The 21,347-nt window shown below is 32.5% G+C and overlaps 4 protein-coding genes across 4 annotated transcripts; 3 read left to right on the top strand and 1 right to left on the bottom strand.

Annotated features, from left to right (window-relative positions):
* The first annotated feature begins 1,207 nt into the window (after positions 1 to 1,207).
* LOC137818491 (25.3 kDa vesicle transport protein SEC22-1) lies at positions 1,208 to 6,172 on the top strand. Its single transcript, XM_068621947.1, has 6 exons — positions 1,208 to 1,462; positions 2,188 to 2,436; positions 3,152 to 3,312; positions 3,425 to 3,571; positions 4,886 to 4,962; positions 5,739 to 6,172. The coding sequence occupies exons 2-6, from the start codon at positions 2,249 to 2,251 to the stop codon at positions 5,820 to 5,822; spliced, it is 657 nt and encodes a 218-aa protein (XP_068478048.1). The 5' UTR covers positions 1,208 to 1,462; positions 2,188 to 2,248; the 3' UTR covers positions 5,823 to 6,172.
* A 3,608-nt stretch (positions 6,173 to 9,780) lies between these two features.
* LOC137818866 (uncharacterized) lies at positions 9,781 to 11,138 on the top strand. Its single transcript, XM_068622498.1, has 5 exons — positions 9,781 to 9,941; positions 10,025 to 10,127; positions 10,259 to 10,368; positions 10,482 to 10,603; positions 10,704 to 11,138. The coding sequence occupies exons 2-5, from the start codon at positions 10,025 to 10,027 to the stop codon at positions 11,011 to 11,013; spliced, it is 645 nt and encodes a 214-aa protein (XP_068478599.1). The 5' UTR covers positions 9,781 to 9,941; the 3' UTR covers positions 11,014 to 11,138.
* A 2,291-nt stretch (positions 11,139 to 13,429) lies between these two features.
* LOC137818864 (zinc finger CCCH domain-containing protein 62-like) lies at positions 13,430 to 16,658 on the top strand. Its single transcript, XM_068622497.1, has 9 exons — positions 13,430 to 13,642; positions 13,722 to 13,819; positions 14,012 to 14,126; positions 14,217 to 14,275; positions 14,790 to 14,841; positions 15,122 to 15,233; positions 15,497 to 15,595; positions 15,701 to 15,828; positions 15,937 to 16,658. Exons 1-9 carry the CDS (start codon positions 13,473 to 13,475, stop codon positions 16,484 to 16,486), a joined length of 1,383 nt encoding a protein of 460 aa, XP_068478598.1. The 5' UTR covers positions 13,430 to 13,472; the 3' UTR covers positions 16,487 to 16,658.
* Positions 16,659 to 18,565: 1,907 nt separating this feature from the next.
* On the bottom strand, positions 18,566 to 21,192 carry LOC137819681 (tRNA(His) guanylyltransferase 1-like). Its single transcript, XM_068623598.1, has 2 exons — positions 20,731 to 21,192; positions 18,566 to 20,327 (listed from the first exon to the last, which is right to left on the bottom strand). The coding sequence occupies exon 2, from the start codon at positions 20,148 to 20,150 to the stop codon at positions 18,639 to 18,641; it is 1,512 nt and encodes a 503-aa protein (XP_068479699.1). The 5' UTR covers positions 20,151 to 20,327; positions 20,731 to 21,192; the 3' UTR covers positions 18,566 to 18,638.
* Positions 21,193 to 21,347: the final 155 nt, after the last annotated feature.

The following is a 21,347-nucleotide window of genomic DNA, read 5'->3' as shown; positions in this document are numbered from 1 at the left end:
TATAAGTAATTAAATATGTTTTTTTATTATACTATAACACGAGATTATTGATTTTCATAATATTAAAGTAACTTTTAATTTTTATCACTAGCTTTGGTGGCAGTGATATGTCGGAGCTCCGAGAGGGATGCAAAGTGAGCAAACATTTTCAAAACATAAACATTATTACAATATTGGATAATTATAAATATTTAAACAGGACAGACTAATTATAAAGTTTATAACTGGTTAGATCTGAAACATTAAATATTTTTATTAATATTAGTGGAAACATAACGCGTCGTTTGTCTTTTTTTACTCAATTTTTACGATTAAAGAAATATAATATATATAAATAATTTTGAATAGAAAATAAAAAATGAGTGTAAAGAATAGTTAAACAGAAGATTATTTTATTTTATATATAAAATTTAGTATAAAAATAGGTGAGTATATGTTTTTTTTTTCTTAAAATAGAAAACTAAATGAAAAAATATGAATCATATAAAAACGGTATATTTATTAATTTAAAAAACAATTTTATTTTTTAAGTAATTCACATGAAATAATAAAATAATTTCTTGTATTAATAAAATAAGATATACTTTTATGAAAAAAAATTATGTAAAAAAAAATTATAATAAAAAATCACTTCCTATGTAGGTATAGATACACTCTGCTATTTACTAATAAAAGCTTAAAATTTATAGAGTAAATATTTTTTGTTTACTTGATTCGGAAATGTAATTGTTTCCTTCTTACATGCTCCTTATGTTTTCTCTAACTCATCTTTTTTCCTACTTTTGTGCTCTCATATATTTACACTTAATAAATATATATTTTAGATATATTTATAAAATTAAAATACATTAATTACAATGGTTTATATTTTTTTTATCTATTTTAGTTGAAAATAAAGATGTAAATTTTATAACTCTTTCAGTTATAGAGCTAAAATTATAAAATCTCTATAATCCATTAGATATCAAAATTTTGATATATTATTATGATAAAAAATTTAATATTCCCTTAAAAAAGTTTATTGCCTGTGAAAACAATAATAGAAAGGAAATTAATTATTATAAAATTAAATTAATGTGTTACAATTATAAAAACAAAAATTTATTCCATCCAAACCAAAAAATTCAATGTAAAATTCAACTTCATTTTTTTCATAAATAATTGTGTATTTTCAATTTAAAATAAAACACTATTAAAAAAATTCTTCAACATACCAATGACAACTTCAATTTTTTATTTTACTCAAAGTCAAAATTGAATTTAAACTGCTCATTATTACGGCCTTCAATGTTGTCTTTTCCTTTCGATTTAAAACGACGTGGCATTTGCCTAAATTTCCAACACCATTTTCATTTCATTTCAATTTCAATTTCAATTCTCTCTGTTCATCGATCGACTCGGCTGGACCATCCACGCCGCCGTTTTTCACGGCAGCTCCGGCCACTCTCTCATCGCCATTCAGGTTTCTCTCTCATCGTCCCTTCCTTTTACTTCAATCAATAATTATTCGTTACTTTTCTTCTCCTTTCGGAAATTGAAATAATAATAAGAAACCTAATGTAGTTGTTCTCTGCCTAAGAACAAATTAGACGATCTAAGCATGCAAGATCTTGTTGACGTCTATTAGGCTTACTTGCCGTTTTTCTTTGTTTATTCTATTGCGATTTGTCAGATCTAGTTCGCAAATCCTAATTGCAATAACGAGGTATTAGCTGAATTGACGATATGAGCTGCTACATCGTGTGCCATGCATTGGTTTTCCTGTGAATTTCGTTTAGTTTAGACCGCAATTACCTCATTGTTGCACTATACGCGTTCTTCATTTTTTAAAAATGTGTTAGTTATGCTACTTTTTGTTCAATGCTTTGCAATTTGAAAAATATTTTTGGATTTGTGAGTTTCTATCTCGAGAGGAAAAAATAGATTGTTGGATTGTGAAGTTGGGTCGATTTGGTTACTGATGTTGACGGATCAAAACTTTGTTTAAAGCTGTGGTGCAGGCCTTTTGTGGATGCTTGGTCGTGTATGAATGAGGGTTTTATTCTTTAGTTATTAAATATATTTTTAGTGGCCTATATATTATGGAAATATTGAGCAAGGGAATGTAAATACTGTTTGTGTATTTTTCTTTTATCTGCTTGAATCTATTTAACTTTGATTTGTTTGTCTCTTGGTTGGGAATTGCAGTGTATTTTGGTTTAGTTGCAAAGCTTTTGAGTCTGAGTGGAAGATTGTGAAGCTAAGAAACATGGTGAAGTTGACTATGATTGCCCGTGTTACTGATGGTCTTCCCCTAGCTGAAGGACTGGATGATGGTCGTGATCTTAAAGATGCGGAATATTACAAACAGCAAGTCAAGGCTTTGTTTAAGAATCTCTCAAGAGGACATTATGAAGCATCAAGGATGTCAGTTGAAACTGGACCTTATGTTTTTCAGTATCCTTATTAAATCATAGTTGTTGCATAATATAACATGGTAGTCGAATAAAAATTGCTTGATTATCCTACTTGTTGTATTGTACAATGCATGAAATATCTAAGCAGTCAATCTTGTGTTGCAGAACCACTGTAGCAGTGCTACAGAGCATGTGGTTATTGGTTGCCTTGATGAACCCTGTCATGTCATAATTTTCCCACTTTAAGTCCTTTCAAATGCTAATTGGTTTTGGTCCCTTCTCTCTTTGACGCGAACCATTTGACCCAGAGCTCCCTGCTGTGTTTCTAGCCAACCCATGGTGCTATAGTGGAGTTTCTAGCCTAGCCATACACTGACATTATTCTCTTGTATCTCTCTGTTCACATTCTTTTGAGTGTGTTCTTTTCATGTCACCAAGGGTCTTTGTTTTGTTTTGTATTCTTTCTTTCCCTGTTGCGCTTAGATATGTAACTTTCTTTCTTGTGTTTTGCTACATATTTCTCTCCTCTTGAATTACAATTCAGATGGTTCTTTTATATATTTATGCATGTGAAAATTGGGATACTGTCTTGTTAATCCACAATCATACTTCTTTAAGTAGGTCATTAGTTATTTCATTGTTTTCAACTGTTTTTGATATCTATCATATTTTATGTTAGTTGCAGTTTTAAAAAACGTGCTTTAACTTTATTTGGAAGAGTTTCACAACCTAAAATGACCTTGACAGAGCCTTAGTTATATTATAGAAGGACGGGTCTGTTACTTAACAATGTGTGATCGTGCATACCCTAAGAAACTAGCCTTTCAATATCTTGAAGAGCTCAGGAACGAGTTTGAGCGTGTTAATGGGTCTCAAATTGAAACTGCAGCCAGACCTTATGCCTTCATCAAGTTTGGTAGATATCACTTTCTATACCGTCATTATCATTTTTAGCATTTTTGTCTTTTTCTACTGGGGCTTAATCTACCTTTTTTTTTCTTTTTCTTTTCCTTTTAATTGTTTAAAAGATACATTTATACAGAAGACAAAGAAACTTTACCAGGATACGCATACTCAGCGCAATATTTCTAAATTGAATGATGAACTCTATGAAGTCCACCAGATAATGACTCGTAATGTGCAGGATGTTCTTGGTGTTGGTGAACAGTTGGACCGTAAGATATTTCTTGTAATCTCTGAATAGTTTTAGTTTTATCATTTTTGTCCTGATTGCTTAGAATGCAACTCTAAATTTGCAGTAAGGAGCTTTATTGATTTGAGTATAATATAGAAATTGAGGCCTCTATTATACATGCAACTATTGTAGTTATTGTTAGAGGTCTCACATCAACTAGAGATATGAATAAAATACATTCTATTAATGGGGTCAATTCTCACCTTATTAGGTGGTTTTGTGAGATTGGGTTCGGTCCAAACCCAAATTTTAAGATGGTGGAATTAACACTTATTCTAAGAGACATGCATTAGAAACAGTAGTCATTAATTACTATGGCTTAGTAGCAGAGTGGAACAGTGCTTGATTGTTATGGGATTCAAATAGCAAAACAGCTTTCTGTAGTGCCATTTTGTGTGGTACTGTGCTATAGAGTGGTCCTACAATTATATAGAGTTCAAAAACGCATTTTTTTTTCATGGAAAAACTTTCTTTTATGGGTTTTTTTTGGGTAAAATTGTGACTTCTCTTCCATTTTTTAATTCAATTGCTTCAGAAACATAATAGTGTCTGAAACTTTGTTAGAGGGCAAGAGTGAATGTGAAGTGCTGAATTGGGTATACATGAACAAGTTGAATAAAGACCCACAATTTTTTTATATTGAATGTAGTTTGCTTGTAGCCCTTGTGTGGAAGATCTTGCCATTTTGTCCCTCTTGACCATTCCACAGAAGTTATGTCTGCTTCTTTTTTTTACCACTATTCTCTATTCTTTCACCCTTTACAATACCTTTTTTTTTTCTTTTTTCCTTGAACTTCTTTACATTTTGCTATTTTGAATCTAATTTATGTTCCTTTTCTATTAATTTCAACAGTTCACTATGCTCTTTGTTCCTAGATTAATGATGATTGTTGTCTGTAAATGTGACTAATTATTTGTCATGATTTTCCTTTTTTTTTAATATGTGAAGTATAAGTTATTTACTTTGCATTATAAATTATAATATATAAAAGAACAGCCATTACTTGCTGATATCCAACTATAGGGTTTTCAGAATTGGCAGCTATGTGCCCCTATCTGAGATTGATAACTTGGGTCTTAGGAGTAGTAAAACTTGGTTCAGGTTTATATCAGGTTGACGTGAGAAGAGATAAAGATGATGTAGCAATGTCCACACTTCCAACTCTATTATTCTAATAGATGATCTTTATTTATTTCCACTTTTAATGCAGTTTCATTTTTGTTTTATGTTTTGGTTTTAATTGTGAAGTATGGAATTTATGTTCTACATTTGATTTCAAATTCTAATTTGCAGAGGTCAGCCAAATGTCCAGTCGCTTATCATCAGAATCTCGCGTATATGCTGATAAGGCTAGAGATTTAAATCGGCAGGTTAGTCATTTTCATTTTTCCTTCATGATTATTTTTACCATGTGAATTTGGTTTTGACTTCTGAGATGTCTTGCTGTAATTGTAAATTGCTTCTATAATTTAGATAGAAGAAGAGTGCAATATTAGAATTTATACATTTTCAATTGCCTTTTACCTAAATATAGTGACAGATTTGAAACACGGCACTTCATTTACCTTTTTGTAATAAATATTTCCATTAACTGAAATACAAAGTAACATTTTTCTATGTACTGGGGCTGTATGCCTGTGTTTGTGTGTTTTAGAATGTTTCCGCACTTGTATTAACTTTGAAATCTAAGTTTTTAAAGTGCTAGTTTTAATTTGTGTAATCTATGGTTATTTTGTAGCATTTGGTCGTCAAATAGAATTATATTTGATCAGTCGATGGTTTTATTTTTGAACTTCATGAACAGTTGCAGATTCTGTTTAGTTTAATAAATGCAAGTTAGAGATATTCCTATATCACTGTACTTGAGTTAACTTATTGTACGAATTAAAATCAAATGTAGTTGACACCTTAGAGCATGTTTTACCATTGCTCTGAAATCCCAATGATGTTTTGCAAAGTTTGCACACGTTCTTTAATGCAAAATGTTGGCCTTTTAGTATCGATGAATAAGTTGATGGTTGATGTCGATATTGCCCTGCCCAATTTTAGGAAGAAATTATTAGCTTTGAAGCTTCTTGCTTATATTTGGATTCTAGTTATATTCAGTATCGTGGATAAATAATTTAAAATCAAATATTTGATGTAGGCTCTGATTCGGAAGTGGGCCCCTGTTGCAATTGTTTTTGGAGTTGTCTTCGTACTTTTCTGGATCAAAAATAAAATATGGTGATCGAGCTCAGTGTCTGACATTTAAAACCTGGATTGCGTTACTGTGGCTTCTCCCATGATCATCCAGATTTTGAACAGATTGGTGGGAACCCTATAATGCATGATATGATGTCGACTTTTTCTGGACAACTTTGGTTTAGAAAAAAAAGACTATCCTCTTTGACATCTAAGCATGCTGGATCAGTCTTTCTGGAACAGGAACCTTTAACCTTTATAGTAAGGAGCCAGGATATGAGAAAACTTTATCCCTGCGGGGATGCATATAGGCATTTCTTCTTTATACTTCTCAATTATTTTCAGGATTATTGTGTTAATGAATTAAATATATTACCTCTTCGATTTTATTGTTTCCATCTGAGCCGCTGAATTAGAATTGCGTTTTATATACAGCTAGTATAATGATAATAAGTAGTATGTTACCAGTATAACCTTTTACCTGTGTTACAGCACTGTTGTTTCTATGAATTTTTGTAAGATTGTTGTTTGAATAAAAAAATAATTACCATTAAAGATTTTGAAAGTGGGAAAAAGAAACCGAAAACGTTTTACTCTTTTACATTGTTGTTTGGTTGAGCCTATATTTACTCTTGGGGTGGATTTGAAGGCCGAGAAGGTGTTAGTAGTGTTCATGCATGGTTGAGTTGATTTGCATTTATTTAGAAGGAAATAAAAGAGTGGGGAGGGAAGAATGACTTCCCTAAACTGTGAAGAAATGCATGGAAATTTTGGTTTGAATGAGCTAATTACAAACCTAGATTTTACTTGCATGGGAATTGTTAGCAACTTCGTCATATGATCATATTTGTCTCATAATTGATTATGGATTCCTTTATAGGTTTTCATAATTGGTAATGGTTTTCAAGAATATTAAAAAAAATCATGGTTTGGGCACAGTATATTCTTGGATGTTTTGGATGGTTGTGGAAATGTTATGAATATTGTTGGATGTGCAAGGTGCAAAGTGACCTCGTCTATATATTATAACTTGTGTCCATGGCTTCTAAAGAAAGTTGCATCAGGGGTATGGAAATGGTTATAATTGATTATGCATTAGGGCATAATTGATCCTAATTGGTTAGGGTTTGTTAGATAATCGATTAGGTTTGCCTTTATAGGTGGCATTATGTATGTCAATGTTATATGATTAGGTTTGGCTTTATAGGTGGCATTATCCATGTTAATGTTATATGAGTGCAAAATTATGAATTTGGTTACTAACTCATGAATATAGGATTCAGTTAAAATTTCATTTTATTTGGTCCAAGCATAAATTTCTTTATTTCATTGTATTTTATTGTGTATAAGAGAAACAAGAGTGAGGGTTACTTTGAACTTTAAAAAGTCACGTGGGAGTGATAATGATTCGTTAATCAAGATTTAATTAGCTTTGTAAAGTAAAGCAAGGGCAAAATAAGGTTTGAAAATTTGTATTGATACAGAAAATTGGAAATAAAACGATTGATTTAATGTTGAGAAATAAAAAATAACTGGTATAATTCATTATACAAATTTATTTTATGAATAGTGATTACCAACACCAAATGCCTAAATTAAATTCATCAAAGTTATTTATATTGAACTTTTAGTTTTTTCATTGGAGTCTCATTCGTTTTCAGTGACAATACCTTCTAAACAAAAAATTATGAATTTTAAAAACAAATATATAAATATACGTATAAATATTAATATTTAAATATTCATTTTTACTTTAATTCAAATCCTTTTACAAAATAGGATATTCTGATAAATTAATTAATTATACAATTATTTTTTATTTTCAATCACATCAATCCTATTATTTACAATTTTTTACTTAAATATACTTATTTTTCTGAAGATTAAAACAACATAATTTTTCACTTTCTTTCTTCTAAATTGAAATGTTTTCTTTAAGAAATCAATAAAGTGAATTGTTTGAAGCATTTTGATTCTTATTACAAACATATGAACTATTTTAGAGGAACCACTTAGGAACTGAGTTGGCTTCATAAAATTAACTTTTAAATATTTTTGTATTTGGCTAATTCTTTCAAACCAAATCAATTGTGATTTGCACCCAGTACAGAAAATGTCTATTTGTCCTTAACCTTTCGGATATCTATGTCCCCAACATAAATAAGGTGTTCTGAATATGCAAGTTCAGAACTGAAATGTGCCTACCAGATATGAGTATTCGTAGTCTTATTTGTACACACAAGAATGCCTTCTGGTCATCAAGATCGGAAAGTCTTTTTTCTCATTTTAGATGTGGAAATTTGGAATGTACATTACATACTTTCGAATATTTGCATCCGTAGGCCATTCTCAGAATCCCGATATCTTATAACAACTTCAAATCATTTGCAGCTGCAATCAGACAAAAATGGAAATGCTTACCTAAAAAGACAACTCCACCGCACCTAATAATAATGCTTTGGCCTTCACCACCACAGCAAACCACTACACCATTACTACCTCCACACTAAATGCCTCCACTATAGTAAAAGAGCTTCTTTGCAGCTCTTTTTTAAAAATAAAGGTCACAAAGGGCAGTTTGGGATTTTAAAATAAATGTTGGGTGCATATCACAATTAATCTGATATAGGGAGAAGACTGTTTCTTCCTGCACCTCCATACCTTCTTCTCTCACCTCCATAAGTTTTCAAATTTCCAAAAATGCCCTTTTATAATATTTCGGATTACATAATCCAGAATTCATTTTTCAAATTTGTAATTAGCTACCAGATTACATAATCCGGAAGCCATTTTTAGATGCATGATTATTCTCCGGATTACATAATTTAGAAGTCTCATTTAACTTCTGGATTATGTAATCCGGAAGTCTTTTTTCAAATGAGTTTCCGAATTACATAATCTGGAAACTAGTCTATGGAGGTGACACAAGAAGGACAAAAATGTATTTTCATGTTGTGTATGGAGGTGCCAGAAGAAGATATGGAGGTGCAGGAAGAAACAGTCTAGGGAGAATTAGCCTTCTTATTTTACAAAATTGATACCCAGAAGGCCAATAACATTAATTGGGCTTAATTAGTCCAAACTCCAGTTGGGACTGCTTCTTCCTGCACCTCTATCATTTTTTTAGCCACCTCTATACTAAAACTAATTTTACCATTATATCCTTCAGTTAATAATATTAAAAAATAAAATACTAACGTAATATTTACTTTTCACACTAACATTTACTCTCACTCCCAGCATCAGCAACGACACACCTCTCCCTCTAAAGCGCTCCTGCCTCCAAATCATTCACGACACTTGCCCTCTTCATCCACCACAAGGTTAGTACTTTTGTTTCTTTCAATTTGTAAGTGTTTTTAGTTTGAATGGTGGAACTATTTTAATCTAGTAGTGTTAGTCTGATAAATAGGTTTTATGTAATAGGTAGGTTTATTTTGTTAAATAGATTTCAGATTAGGTAATCCGATAGTTTTATTATGTAGCTAGGTTCTGGATTACGTAATATAGAAATAGTTTTTTTTTTCGAATTACATAATCTGAAAGTGACTATTTTTAAGTTATAGATTACATAATCTGGAAGTGGTTATTTTTGTTAGTTTTGAATTACGTAATTCAGAAATGGGAGTTTTGTTTTATTCTGGATCCGGTATATATAAGGATTCACCAATCCAAAACCTTTAAATTTGATGTTTGTCTTTCCGATTACATAATATATAAAACTTTGTTATAGATACACAATTTTTTTTCCAAATTATCTAATACAAAACATAATGTTGTACTATGAATTGAATAACGAATTGAATAAATCGATAATGTTATTCTGATGCAGAATTAAGTTTTGTATATGATTACTTCAAATTGACACTTGCGGATTCACTCAACAACCAAATGTAAAAACATTACCTTTAATTTTTATTTTTTATACTGAATGGTAATTTAGGAATTTTAAAATCTATGAAGGTGGCTGAAGAAGTAATTGAGGTGCAGGAAGAAGTAGTCCCAATTGAGCCTGTTCAATTAGTCCTAAATAAATAATAAAATAAAAAAATCCTCCCCCAAATTAAGCACTGAGCTTCGTCAACAGAGCAGCGAGCATCGGCGAAAACCTTATTCATCGTTTCTCTTCGACCTTCATTTCACGGCGGCGACGTTGACGTCTATTGTTGAGTATTTGTTCTTATTTTCTTTTTAATTTTTTCTTTGTTTTATGAATGTAATTTCTCTTATAGTTTGTGTGCACCGCAGATGGAAGGTAGGTTTGCTGAAGAACTTTATGCTGAAAGTTTAGAACTGTCCAAATTAGAACTCAAATCCACCAGTGCTGTTGATGAAAAAGATAAGTTAAACGGTAAGATGTAGCGTGAGTGAATTGATTTGGAAACACTTTTACGAAAGGGGCATACACTAAATGCATCTATTGTTATTGTTTTTCAGTCTTTTGCTTTAGTTAAGGCTTTTAATTTTTCATTATGGTTTTAGATTGTGGTGGTGATGATGATTTGAGTTTTTGGGGTGATTCTGATGACAAGTTGGATAGTTCGTTGGATTTGGACAGGGAGTGGCAGAGGAGGCATGACCAATTCCATACGGTGTTTGTTTTGAAATTCTGGAATCAGTTTTCCTTATTTTTGTTTCTAATTCTATACTTCTATGCTGTGATTATCTAACTTTTCATTTTCAATTCTCCATCATATTTTTTTAGATTGGGTATCGAGATGGTCTTATAGCTGGGAAGGAAGCTTCTGCTCAAGAGGGGTTCAACATTGGTTTTAAGCAATCGGTTCTTGATGGTTACAGTTGGGGTGTTGTAAGAGGTGTTACCAGGTATGAATACAACATGCAGTTTATTTTATTTTTAGTACTGTGATTGTTTCACTAATTGTATTTTAAAAAAAATCATTTTGGCGATTTGCTTCTTGTGAAGTGCTTTTTCTCATCTTCCACACCAATTAAAGGAGAGGTTGATTGAAAGACAAGAAAAAAGGAATGAATTCCATGTGCTGTATGAATCTGTTCATTCTTTGTCAACAACAGATGCCCTTGGATTGTTTAGTGAAGAAATCAAAGCACAAGAAGCTTTGGAACATAGTGAACACTCAGAAGTTAGCCATCACACAGCAGGTTTGCAAGAGCAGTCTTCCCATGGCTCTCAACTGAGAAATTATCGTGGACAACTTGAGTATCTGATTAGTGATTCTCCGGCCATTGATATTCATTTACCTGAACCAAAATAAATGGTGATCTCTCTATTTTATGTAATATACTTCAGCATAGAATGATAAGAGCTTCTTTTTCACATTTTTCGACTTTATGACTGTAAAAACAGATCAATTAATGTAATTGGTTACCTTTATTAAAAGTTTGCTTTATTTTTTTAATGTAAACCAAAATTTTAATTAAAAATTTGCAGTTTTACCTTTTTCTTAGTCGTAGATGTTACCAATTGTTGTTCTTTAAACTTAATTAAATGGATAATGTAATTTGTATCTACTTTTGCTTAATAAAACACTGTAGATGTTACCAATTGTTGTTCTTTAAACTTAATTAAATGGATAATGTAATTCGTATCTACTTTTGCTTAATAAAACACAGTTGAAGCAAACAAAAATGTTGAAATGCCGTTGTAATTCGTTATCTGAGTCATAGTTATTGAAAATCATTATAACTATGTTTAGATATCGTCACATCACATAGCAGTTTAGCTTAAGTTTCCCCTATATACGGTTGTTTGTTTATAAGTCTAGTATATGGCTTGAGCAACATATGTTGGCTATGCTTTTGGACAGAAATAAAATACATTAACAGATCTTGAGGGTGGTTTGCGTTTACTATAAACAAAAGTAATACTGCATCAAACACCTTAAACAAATAAATACCAAAGTATGAAAAACAAATTCATATAGCAAATCCACGTCCAGTTCTTGTGAATTAGGTTCTCCTGGTTAAACTCATCATCGTCATTCTCTAGGCTTGCATCTTTGTCTTCACAGCTCTTATTCAACTTTCACTAGTGTTGTAGCATTCACTATTTTCAACAATCTCTTCATCAAGTAGCATTGAGACAACCAACCTCATAATCCAAATGTTTCTCATTTTCTCTGTTGTTATCTTTTGCATTTGTTAGATCCTAAAATACTTCCTCGGTCAATACTCAGAATTTATAGCCTTGGATGGATAATATGTTTCTTGAATAACAAACTCGATGCTTTCACTTGTATGTCTATTGTCCGCTCATAGTGTCTATCGTCCACGAGGTGCAACACGAGGACAACGTCTGTCTTTTCGTTTAGCGTAGGTTTCTGTTAGTTTTCTGTATTCTCTGCTTTATAAAACTGCCTTCTCAGATGTTTTTCCTTTCATACGTTTCTTGTTTGCATTTTTGTTTTCTCTCAATTGGTTTGTGAAGCTTATTGTCTAAAGCAATTTTTAAACACCTTGCTGTCATGGAGATCAAATACTTGCAAAGGAAATGAAGAGTTTTATGGCTTTCTAAGAGAGCTCTGTTGGGTTTCTCTGATCTTTCTCTTCTCCCTTTGTTTTCTTGCTTTTCTTTCTTTCTTTCATCCCTCTTGTTTTCTTTTTTGCATCATGAATGAAGATACAGCTCAATCCCCTTCTGTCACAATTTTCTATATCTTCATCCAAGTAAAAAGTCTGCTACACCTCTTGTTTCTCTCGTTCTTAGTTCAAAACATTATCATTCATGGAGTAGGTCCATGATTACGCTTTAAGTTCCAAGAACAAACTTGAGTTTATTGATGGCCCTGCTTGTTGAACCTGTCGAGGAAGTTGTTTCTTATCAAGCTTGGAAACGATGTAGCACGTGGTGGTTTCTTTTCTTGGCTTTTTCAATCGGTCTCACCTAAAATACGAAAAAACATCATGTGGATGGATAAAGGTGAAGAGATTTTGAATGATTTGAAAAACAAGATTTTCAAAGGTAATCTGTTGAGAATTTCAGAGCTGCAGATGGAGGCTTCATCTTTGAAACAAGGAGAGCTCACGGTGATTGAATTCCTTACAAAATTAAGAGTTTTATGGGATGAACTAGATAATTTTTGGACTGATCTTACTTGCAGTTGTAGCATCATATTTTATTGCAGGGTTATTTCTTTGATTTCTCAAAGAAAGTGAAAAGATCATGCTAAACAATTCCTAAAGTTGATATTTGGAGTCTTTGTTCTAATTCATTCCTACATAGTCATAGATAAAAAAATCCCATCGTCAAATTTTAAACTATTATAAAATTATTAACTTTTATAAAAGGTGATACATATGATGATTTGTTACTGTAAATATATATATATATATATATATAAAAACCAAATTCTTTCTTTTAAACATAAGCTTTTTATATAATTAAAAAATAAATTTAAGTAAAAAATATAAATTGATATGTAGTTGTTTTATTTACAACATCAAAACCTAAAGAAAACCAAGTGATACTGAAGACAAAAGAAATAAAATATAAACTTTCTTTTTTAAGAAAATGAAAGAGAAACTATATCTTATATTATTTTCTTTTAATTATTCTTTATGGTACTATTAATTATTAATATAATAATAGCTAATATTTATTTATTTTATTTATTTTTGAATCTCATTCACCTGAAAAACCCTGTTTTTGCAACGGTCAAGTTCCTCTGCAACTCCCTCTTTATATTGCTGAAACACTCTACACTTTCATTCACCTATGGCGACCAAAGATTCTCCTATGGAACTGCTCGATAGCACCACCGAATCCGAAGGATCCGACCCGGATTCCGACTGTGATGATTCGGGAGAAGACCCCGATTACGACGCGCTCGAAGAAACACATAGCAAGTTCTCAAACCTCTCACTTAAGCACAAGGCAAAAGCGCGGTAAAATCGTGAACCGATTCCGCCCCATTGTTTAAAATCAAACTTTTAAGCCTTATTTGGTTGTAATTTTGGTATACAGCTTTATCGAGGAGAAGGGTCAAGGTGAGGAAGTGTTGGAGGTCACTGCATCTGTAAATGATGGAGAGAGTTTTGGAAAAGTTCAAAAGTTATTCGAAGGTTAATCCTCATTTTTTTTTTTTTTGGGTTTTACTATGAAGAGGTTAACTATCGTTAGCTACTCTTTTTTCAAGTCTTTCTTTTAAACCCTTTGTGTTCTTATTTAGAAGTGGAAATAGAACTGAACATGATGCGTGTTTTTGGCTGTGTTTAAGTTTTTCTATTGAACGTGTCATTTTTTTTGGTTGGCAGAGGGATTGTTGAAGAAATTGAAAGTGGATGAATGCAAGTTGTATTTGAGGAAGAATGGTCTTAGGCTAACTGGAAATAAGGACACGCTTATACAACGCATAAAGGAGCACTTTGAGTAAATACTATTTTCTGTGCAACACTGCAACTAGCAGTTTTTCTTTTTTTTTAAAGTTGCATGGTTTCTCTAATGCTTTGGGATTTTCAGGATTTTAAATGGAGGGGAGCAAAGGTATCCGCCTTCTAGCTTTGTGTTGAATTGTAAAGGTGGGTTCTTGTGTGTTTTTTAAATATGTTGCTTAAATACAGCATTTCTAAAAGTTATGAGATTACTTGTGTTTTTTTAAATATGTTGCTTAAATGCAGCATTTCTACAAGTTATGAGATTACTTGTTCGGATCAACATAATATGTAAACTGATTCGTTGTGTTCCTCATAAGTTTGAAAGAAATAATGTGATAATTCGAACCACAAGAATATTTGGAGCTCTTTAGTTTTTTCAAAACATTGTTTCCAAGTCAAAATTTTAATTAAGTACCCTGTTTTTGAAATCTGGTATTAAGCATTCGCGTGTATTCCCATTATTAAAGTTGTTATACATATTTCTTGTTTGTATTATTTACTTTTCTGATTTCTGTATCTGTTTAACAGTTTCTGCAGTTAGCTACATCCTATAGATTTGTGATCATCATCTTTTAGTTTATGTTGGCTCAAACTCGGTTGGCCTATTTTCTTTATCATCCATATGCTTCAGAACCTGAAAATAGTTTGGCTTGTGCAGGTGATGCATGCACTGGTGATGTTGTTTTGTTTGAGCAAAATGTCTATGAAATGTAAGCTGTTTTTTTATAACATTTTTCTATCTCAATGCATGGTAAATGGCAAAGACCTCACATGCTATATTTTATGCACTGAAACTTTTTTGAAGGCATACATATATGCATAAAGATTGACTAGCACAGCATTGTTATGCTTACTGCTTACTAACATATATGCCATTGGATATATTGTCCAGCGAGGACTGACTTCCAAAGGAGAGATTAATGATATTGGTGAAGTTCAATTCTAAATTACAGCCATCTTCTAGTTTCCTTATCAGATTTGGTTTCCTAGGTTCAACATCGCATCCAGGAGTGCTAGTGGTCCACCTTGTGGCACAAGGATTGTTGCAGGCCGCATAGTGAAAGAAAGCTATGGTGCTGCTAAACAACAGCATACATTTACGGTGAGAATAAATTTAGATAGTTCTCTTTGATGGATACTGACAATAGGGCAAAGTGTGCTTCTCTTACACAAGGGTACCAGTCACTTGTTTACCGAACTACAGAATTTTCTTGGAACATATTTTTATATACCAATCATGACGCATATTATCTCTCCTTGGCTAGCAGCAGTATAGTTTAAGCTGCTAGCTTGTAGGTTATCTTTGAATCATTATTTTGATTTTCCAGTAACAATATGCTTTGTACTCATCCTGTTCATAAACAGATTGAAGTGCTCTGGAGTAAAGGAGAAAAGCCTCTCCCTCCCCTTTACCCCCTACTGATTAAGGGTCGAAACCTTTACAGGCTGAAGACTATGAGACAGGTTTCTCTCGTTTGCTAGCATTTCTCTTTCTGATTTCAAAGAGAGCTATTCCACTTTGACACAGATTCCTTAAATGATTAATATGTTCTGTGTCCCTAATATTAGAAATGGGAAGATGAAGCAAAGAGGCAGAAAATATTGATGGAAAAACACTCAAGGGGATATCTTGCTAGGGCAGATAGAGAATCAAGGATTCAAGAAAAGGAGAAGAGGAAAATTAATAAGGAAAATAGGTACTTGATTTCAGATTTAAAGTATCTTGTCTTCTACACTGCCACTGTTAATAGTACTAACTAATGATTACAAAATAATTTCATGTACTTTCTACGTTATATGTTCAGGGTCTACAAAAAGGAAGCAAGGAACCAATGTCAACCTCAAGCAACAAATGTAGTCATTAATCCAGGAAAACCCGAATTTCCATCTCGAAATTCAGGTTTATCTGTCAATATAATGAACGAAAGGTCCTCTATTTTAAATAATCCAGCAGCAACTTTAGGAAGAACATCATTTGCTGTTCATAGTATGCCTAATCAGCAAGCTATAATTGGTGGTGTGAGGGGAGCTGAACTTGGTGCAAACTATAATTATGCAGACCCCCATTTCAGAGAAAACCTACCTAGTATTGTGAATTGCAACCGTATGGCCGAGAAGACAACTCATTATAGGAAGCCTTTGGCAAATGCCCACCATCACCCATTCGTGGCCTCCAACAGAGAAAGTTATCACCCATTCATGGCCTCCAACAGAGAAAGCTATAACCCATTAATGGCCTCCAACAGAGAAAGATATAAGCTAAATCAGGTGTGTAGACATTTTTCCCGTGGAAGGTGCTATTTTGGGGACGACTGCAAATTCTTACATGATTTTAGAGACAGAGGGAATGCATGAATTAAAGAAAAATTATGAGGGCATGATTTCATATGTTGTGCCATTCAAATGTTCTGTTTTTTTTTATTGGAAAATAGAACAAATTTTGTCTGTCCTCTTATTGTGGTGTTTCCCTCTTATTGCCAATTTTCCAAGATTACAAGATTTTGTGGTGTTTCCCTCTTATTGTCAATTTTCCATCCTGACCTCTTCTTTCCTTCCTTTCACTTCAGTATTACAATGAAATAATAATTTATATAGTTGAAATGTGAATGTAAAAATAAGAAAAGTTTTCAATGAATCCATAATAATGGGTTACTCTAACCGTAATTATATATATATATATATATATATATATATATATAATTTCCTAATACTTATATTAAAATGATACAATTTAAACTAGGTATAATTTTGTAAGGTGGTAGTAAGGAATATATGTAGTAGTTATTTTAGAGGACAAAGAGGATGTTTAATTATTTATTTTATTAAATAAAAAATTATTTTATTTATTAAAAGGATAAAATTGTCTAACTAAAAGGTGACATCAAAAGAAATTAGAAAAATATGTATATCCCATGTTTATATTTTTTTTTTACTATATGCATTTTTTTATTAAATTTAATACATGTTATTTGAAAAAAATCATATTAATTTTAATTTCTGAAAATTAAAAGAAAGAGTGATTCTTAAAATAAATTATCTGGCGTACCAAAAACAAATACATTAGAACACGTGTATATATATAATAAAATATCCTCACATTTTGAATAAAAATAATAATACAAAATTATTTACCTCGTTGTAAAAATATCACTTGTAATATCAATATTTGGCAATATATAGGCTTCGTTCGATATTTAGTTCAAAACTCATTACTCATTGTAGATCAATAAAATAAAATAATCAAACATTAAATTATATTTCATACAAAAGTTTACATTCCATAATAAGTAATTTGAAAAAACAAAGTTATGATTATGTTATCTATAATAGTTTTTGCATACTTCTTGATGGTTCAATTAAGAATGGTCTCATTAGCTTCAAGACTAACTACTTCAAGCAAGAGTCATAAATCACTTTCTAAAATAGGTGCTTAGAAAATAGCTTATGAATTAACCTATCCAAAATTTAATAAATAGATTTCTAGATTTTACAATTTAAAGTGATTTAAGAGTGTATTTTTCCGAGATAGTATAATCTGAAATTTCTACAAATATAATAACCATGGATTGTATTATCAAGAGTGCAATATTATTTTTCTTTCAAAACATATAATTTGCAATAAAACAAAATCTCAAAATTATGTACTTTATTTAGATGACTTTCGGATAACGCAATTTGAAAAATACTAAAACAGTTTGGATCCACCATTTGAAAAAATGGTATCCATTACAATCACTTATTACACACACTTAATTACACTACTATTAAAGAAGACTAAATTATCCATGTTGTTCCTCATAATTTTTAACTCCAAATTAAGTTTCTCCAACAATTTTCTGAATTGCAAAATCCTATCAAGGGAAATGTTATAAACAGAAAGCAATTACTATCAAAACATCATCACCTGAAATTCTCATTAGTTTTTTGCCATTATTTTGAAGGAATAAAGTTCATATGGATAACTTGAATCATTTTTTATTTTACAATGTTGCATTCTTTTTCTTCAAACCAGGTCTCTTTATGGGGGCATGTCAACTTAAAAGACCCATCACTGAGAGAATTGACATCAGACAAGTACACATAGAAATGAAGTGGCTAAATTGGTCAATAACAGTGGTTGAAAATATATGTTAAACTCAGAATAAAACTTACTTACAAAAAATTGCAAGCAAACTCAGAATAAAATTATTACTGTTGCAGATAAATAGAAGTTTATATCTTTCTATAACATATATGCAAATTATTCATTGTTGCACCTATCTATTTTAATTCATATAAATATCAGGTTAGAGTTCTATGGAGTTAGGTAGTCAACTCTTTTTTGGAAGGGAAGGAGTAAAGGGATCTACGACTGGCATAAACAATAAAATCTATGTAGCACTTCCTGATTTCAAGCAAATTAAATAAGAAAATATAAATGTAAAACCAGGAACGTGAAACCAAATCAATAAAATTTCTAGCAACAATAAATAAAGTACAAATTTAATTTGCAGACTCAATGATACAACTATTCATGAAGGATGTTTAGGTGTTCCAACCAAAAGGTTGGTCCAATAATGTCAATATGTTCCACAATGACCTCTCCTTTACTTTCAAAAGAGTTTCCATTGTCATGGTCCCTATAAACTGAGGATCCTAGTCGGAACATGGCTGGTAATTTACTGTAGTCAATAGCCAACTCTTCAACTTTCTTTTGCAACTGACCACCCTTTAAATTATTCTGGGCTTCTCTCTTGCTTTTTCCAGATGCAACTAGCTTCCAGAAACAAGAGTTATATTGATTGTTGATGTGGCAATCCACCTGTCTCCATGAAAGGTAGTCCCTTAGAATCTCAGTAGATGGATAGCACACTGCTCGTCCATCAAAGGAAGGAGGGTACTTTAACTCACTCTGTGGGAAGAACTCATTCCATCTCATCACATAAGTGGATGTGAAGAGAGACACAATTGCTGAAACTATTTTATTAGCTCTCCTTTGGTAAAGATTACTGCTTTTCTTAACAATAAAACTGTACTCATCACTAACCCCATAGGCAAAGACTATATCCTCACAAAACTTTTCTAAGACAGAAACTGCACACAAATTCATCAAATTAAGGGCTCTATCATCATTTGGCTTCACAAATTCATGTACCTCAGAAAATCTGTGGAAGTGGCATCCATCTATTCGAACTACAATCCATGTAGATGGCATCAATTTGCTATCAAACTCAAAGGATCTCACATACTCTGGAGTCACATTGTTAATCTCTTCAATAAAACCACCGAGTTCCTTCAAAAGAACAGTATGGTCATTCCAAAATCTCTTACCAGCTATTTTCTTGGAATGCACAGTAATTATCTTCCGTCTGTTCCTTTTAATTGGAGCACCATTATCAGTATATTTCACAATATCCTCTACTACTGTCTTTAGAACACAAGACCCTTGTCGGAATATTGGCTCCACTTTATTGTAATTGACACTGAACTCATCAAATAACAGATTGTTTAGGTCACTTTTGTCAAAACCCTTGATGAAATCCCATGCTTCCTTCTCATTCATTCCACGTTCAACAAGACGCCAAAGACATTGCTCATGTTGATTACTCAAATGACAAATATTCTGCCGCCACAAAAGATACTCTTGAAGGGCTTCTGTGGACGCACAAGGTATGACTCGCCCGTGGAAGGAAGGAGGACTTTGCAGTTCCTTGTGCGGAAAGAACTCACCCCATTTTCGTAGAAAGACAGAGGAGAAAAAAGAAGTAATTATGGATAACACTTTGCTAGCACGCCTTTCGTAAAACTTGGAGGTCTTCTTCAATACAAAAGTATACTCATCACTGAATCCATATGCAAAGACTACATCTGCATACTCTTCAAGAGTTTCAACAGCACAAGAGTTCATCAGCTTCAAAGTGTTTAGATCATAAGGCTTATGAAGGCTACAGGCATTTATCCAAACAAGGATGATATTGGGAAACATGACCTCTTCTTCAACTTCAAAACACTTGACATACTCATATTTGCTGTTTGCCATGCTGCATGCAAAAGTTTACACATACATGCTCTTTCTTCTCACATAAAACAACAACTGCCACATGCTTGCTGGCTTTGCCCTTGTGCACAGAAGTCACAGCTATTGAATCTTCCCCCACCAATAACTTCAAATAGGACTTGCAAGCACACCAACAGGTGCGGTGGGTGGCAGTAAAATCTGTAATTTAAAAAGAATTAGTATTGCCTGTGAGTAGCAATGGATTCTAACATTATAAAAGGTTTATTACTATTAGTGCACACAAGTTAACAAACAAAAGGGCAAAAGCCTTATCCCACTCCAAGCACGCACAAGTTAACAAAGTAAAACTATTTTTATTATAATAAATTGTCAAACTCGCGAGTCAACTCGTTGACTCGTCTGAGTTTACGTTTCCACATACCTTACCAAGTTAACTCGTGGTAAACTCGGTTTTTTGAGTAAACTCGGCAGATTCTGAGCGAACTCGGTGAACTCGCTCAAACTCGCGAGTCTGCTCCGAGTTGGCGAGTTCAACTGGGTTTTCGTTTTAACCCAAAACGGTGTCCTTCTGAATGGGGAAAATTAAATGAAATAAACTGACCTTTAGGGTTTCGCTTTTCGTTTTCGTTTTGGTTTCACTTTGCGTCTTCTTTGGAGTGCGCGGAGGTGGTGCGTCTTCTCTGAACGAGTGCGGCGGTGGTGGCGATGGAGCGAAGGGATCGCGCGGTGGTAGCGATTAGGTCGCGGGGTGATGGTGGTTCGTACGTTCGTGCGTTCGGGCGGCGATTGCGGCGGTCGCGGGTTGCACGTCGACGGTGGTGCCGGAGGTGCCGTAAGGGTGGTGTGGAATTAGGGTTCCATTGTTATGGGGTGTGATTTAGGGAATTAGGGTTCTGTTTTTTTTATTGGGCTGCAGAGTTTTTGGTATAATTGATAAAAGATGGTATTTGGTTTCAATTATTCCAGTAAAATAGTATTAGGTCAAAAGGTTTCAGATTGGAAAGTCAAGTAACTTCTCTGTCTATAAACTTTCAAAAAGTGTACAATTTGTTCGGTTCTTTTTACAGAAACCTGTTAAAAACTGATATAAATAAAGAGTTAAAATGTTATAAAATCTAAGTATTTGTATACAATAGGTTACACTTTCTCAATATTAAAAACACAAAATTCATTATTATTTACTAGATTTTCACCAAACTTCTGAGGGCTCAGTTTTTT

Source organism: Phaseolus vulgaris, chromosome 10 (assembly GCF_000499845.2).
Source record: "Phaseolus vulgaris cultivar G19833 chromosome 10, P. vulgaris v2.0, whole genome shotgun sequence".
Lineage (NCBI taxonomy): Eukaryota > Viridiplantae > Streptophyta > Magnoliopsida > Fabales > Fabaceae > Phaseolus > Phaseolus vulgaris.
Note: the sequence above shows the minus strand (reverse complement) of the source record. Positions and strands in the feature narration are given on the sequence as shown.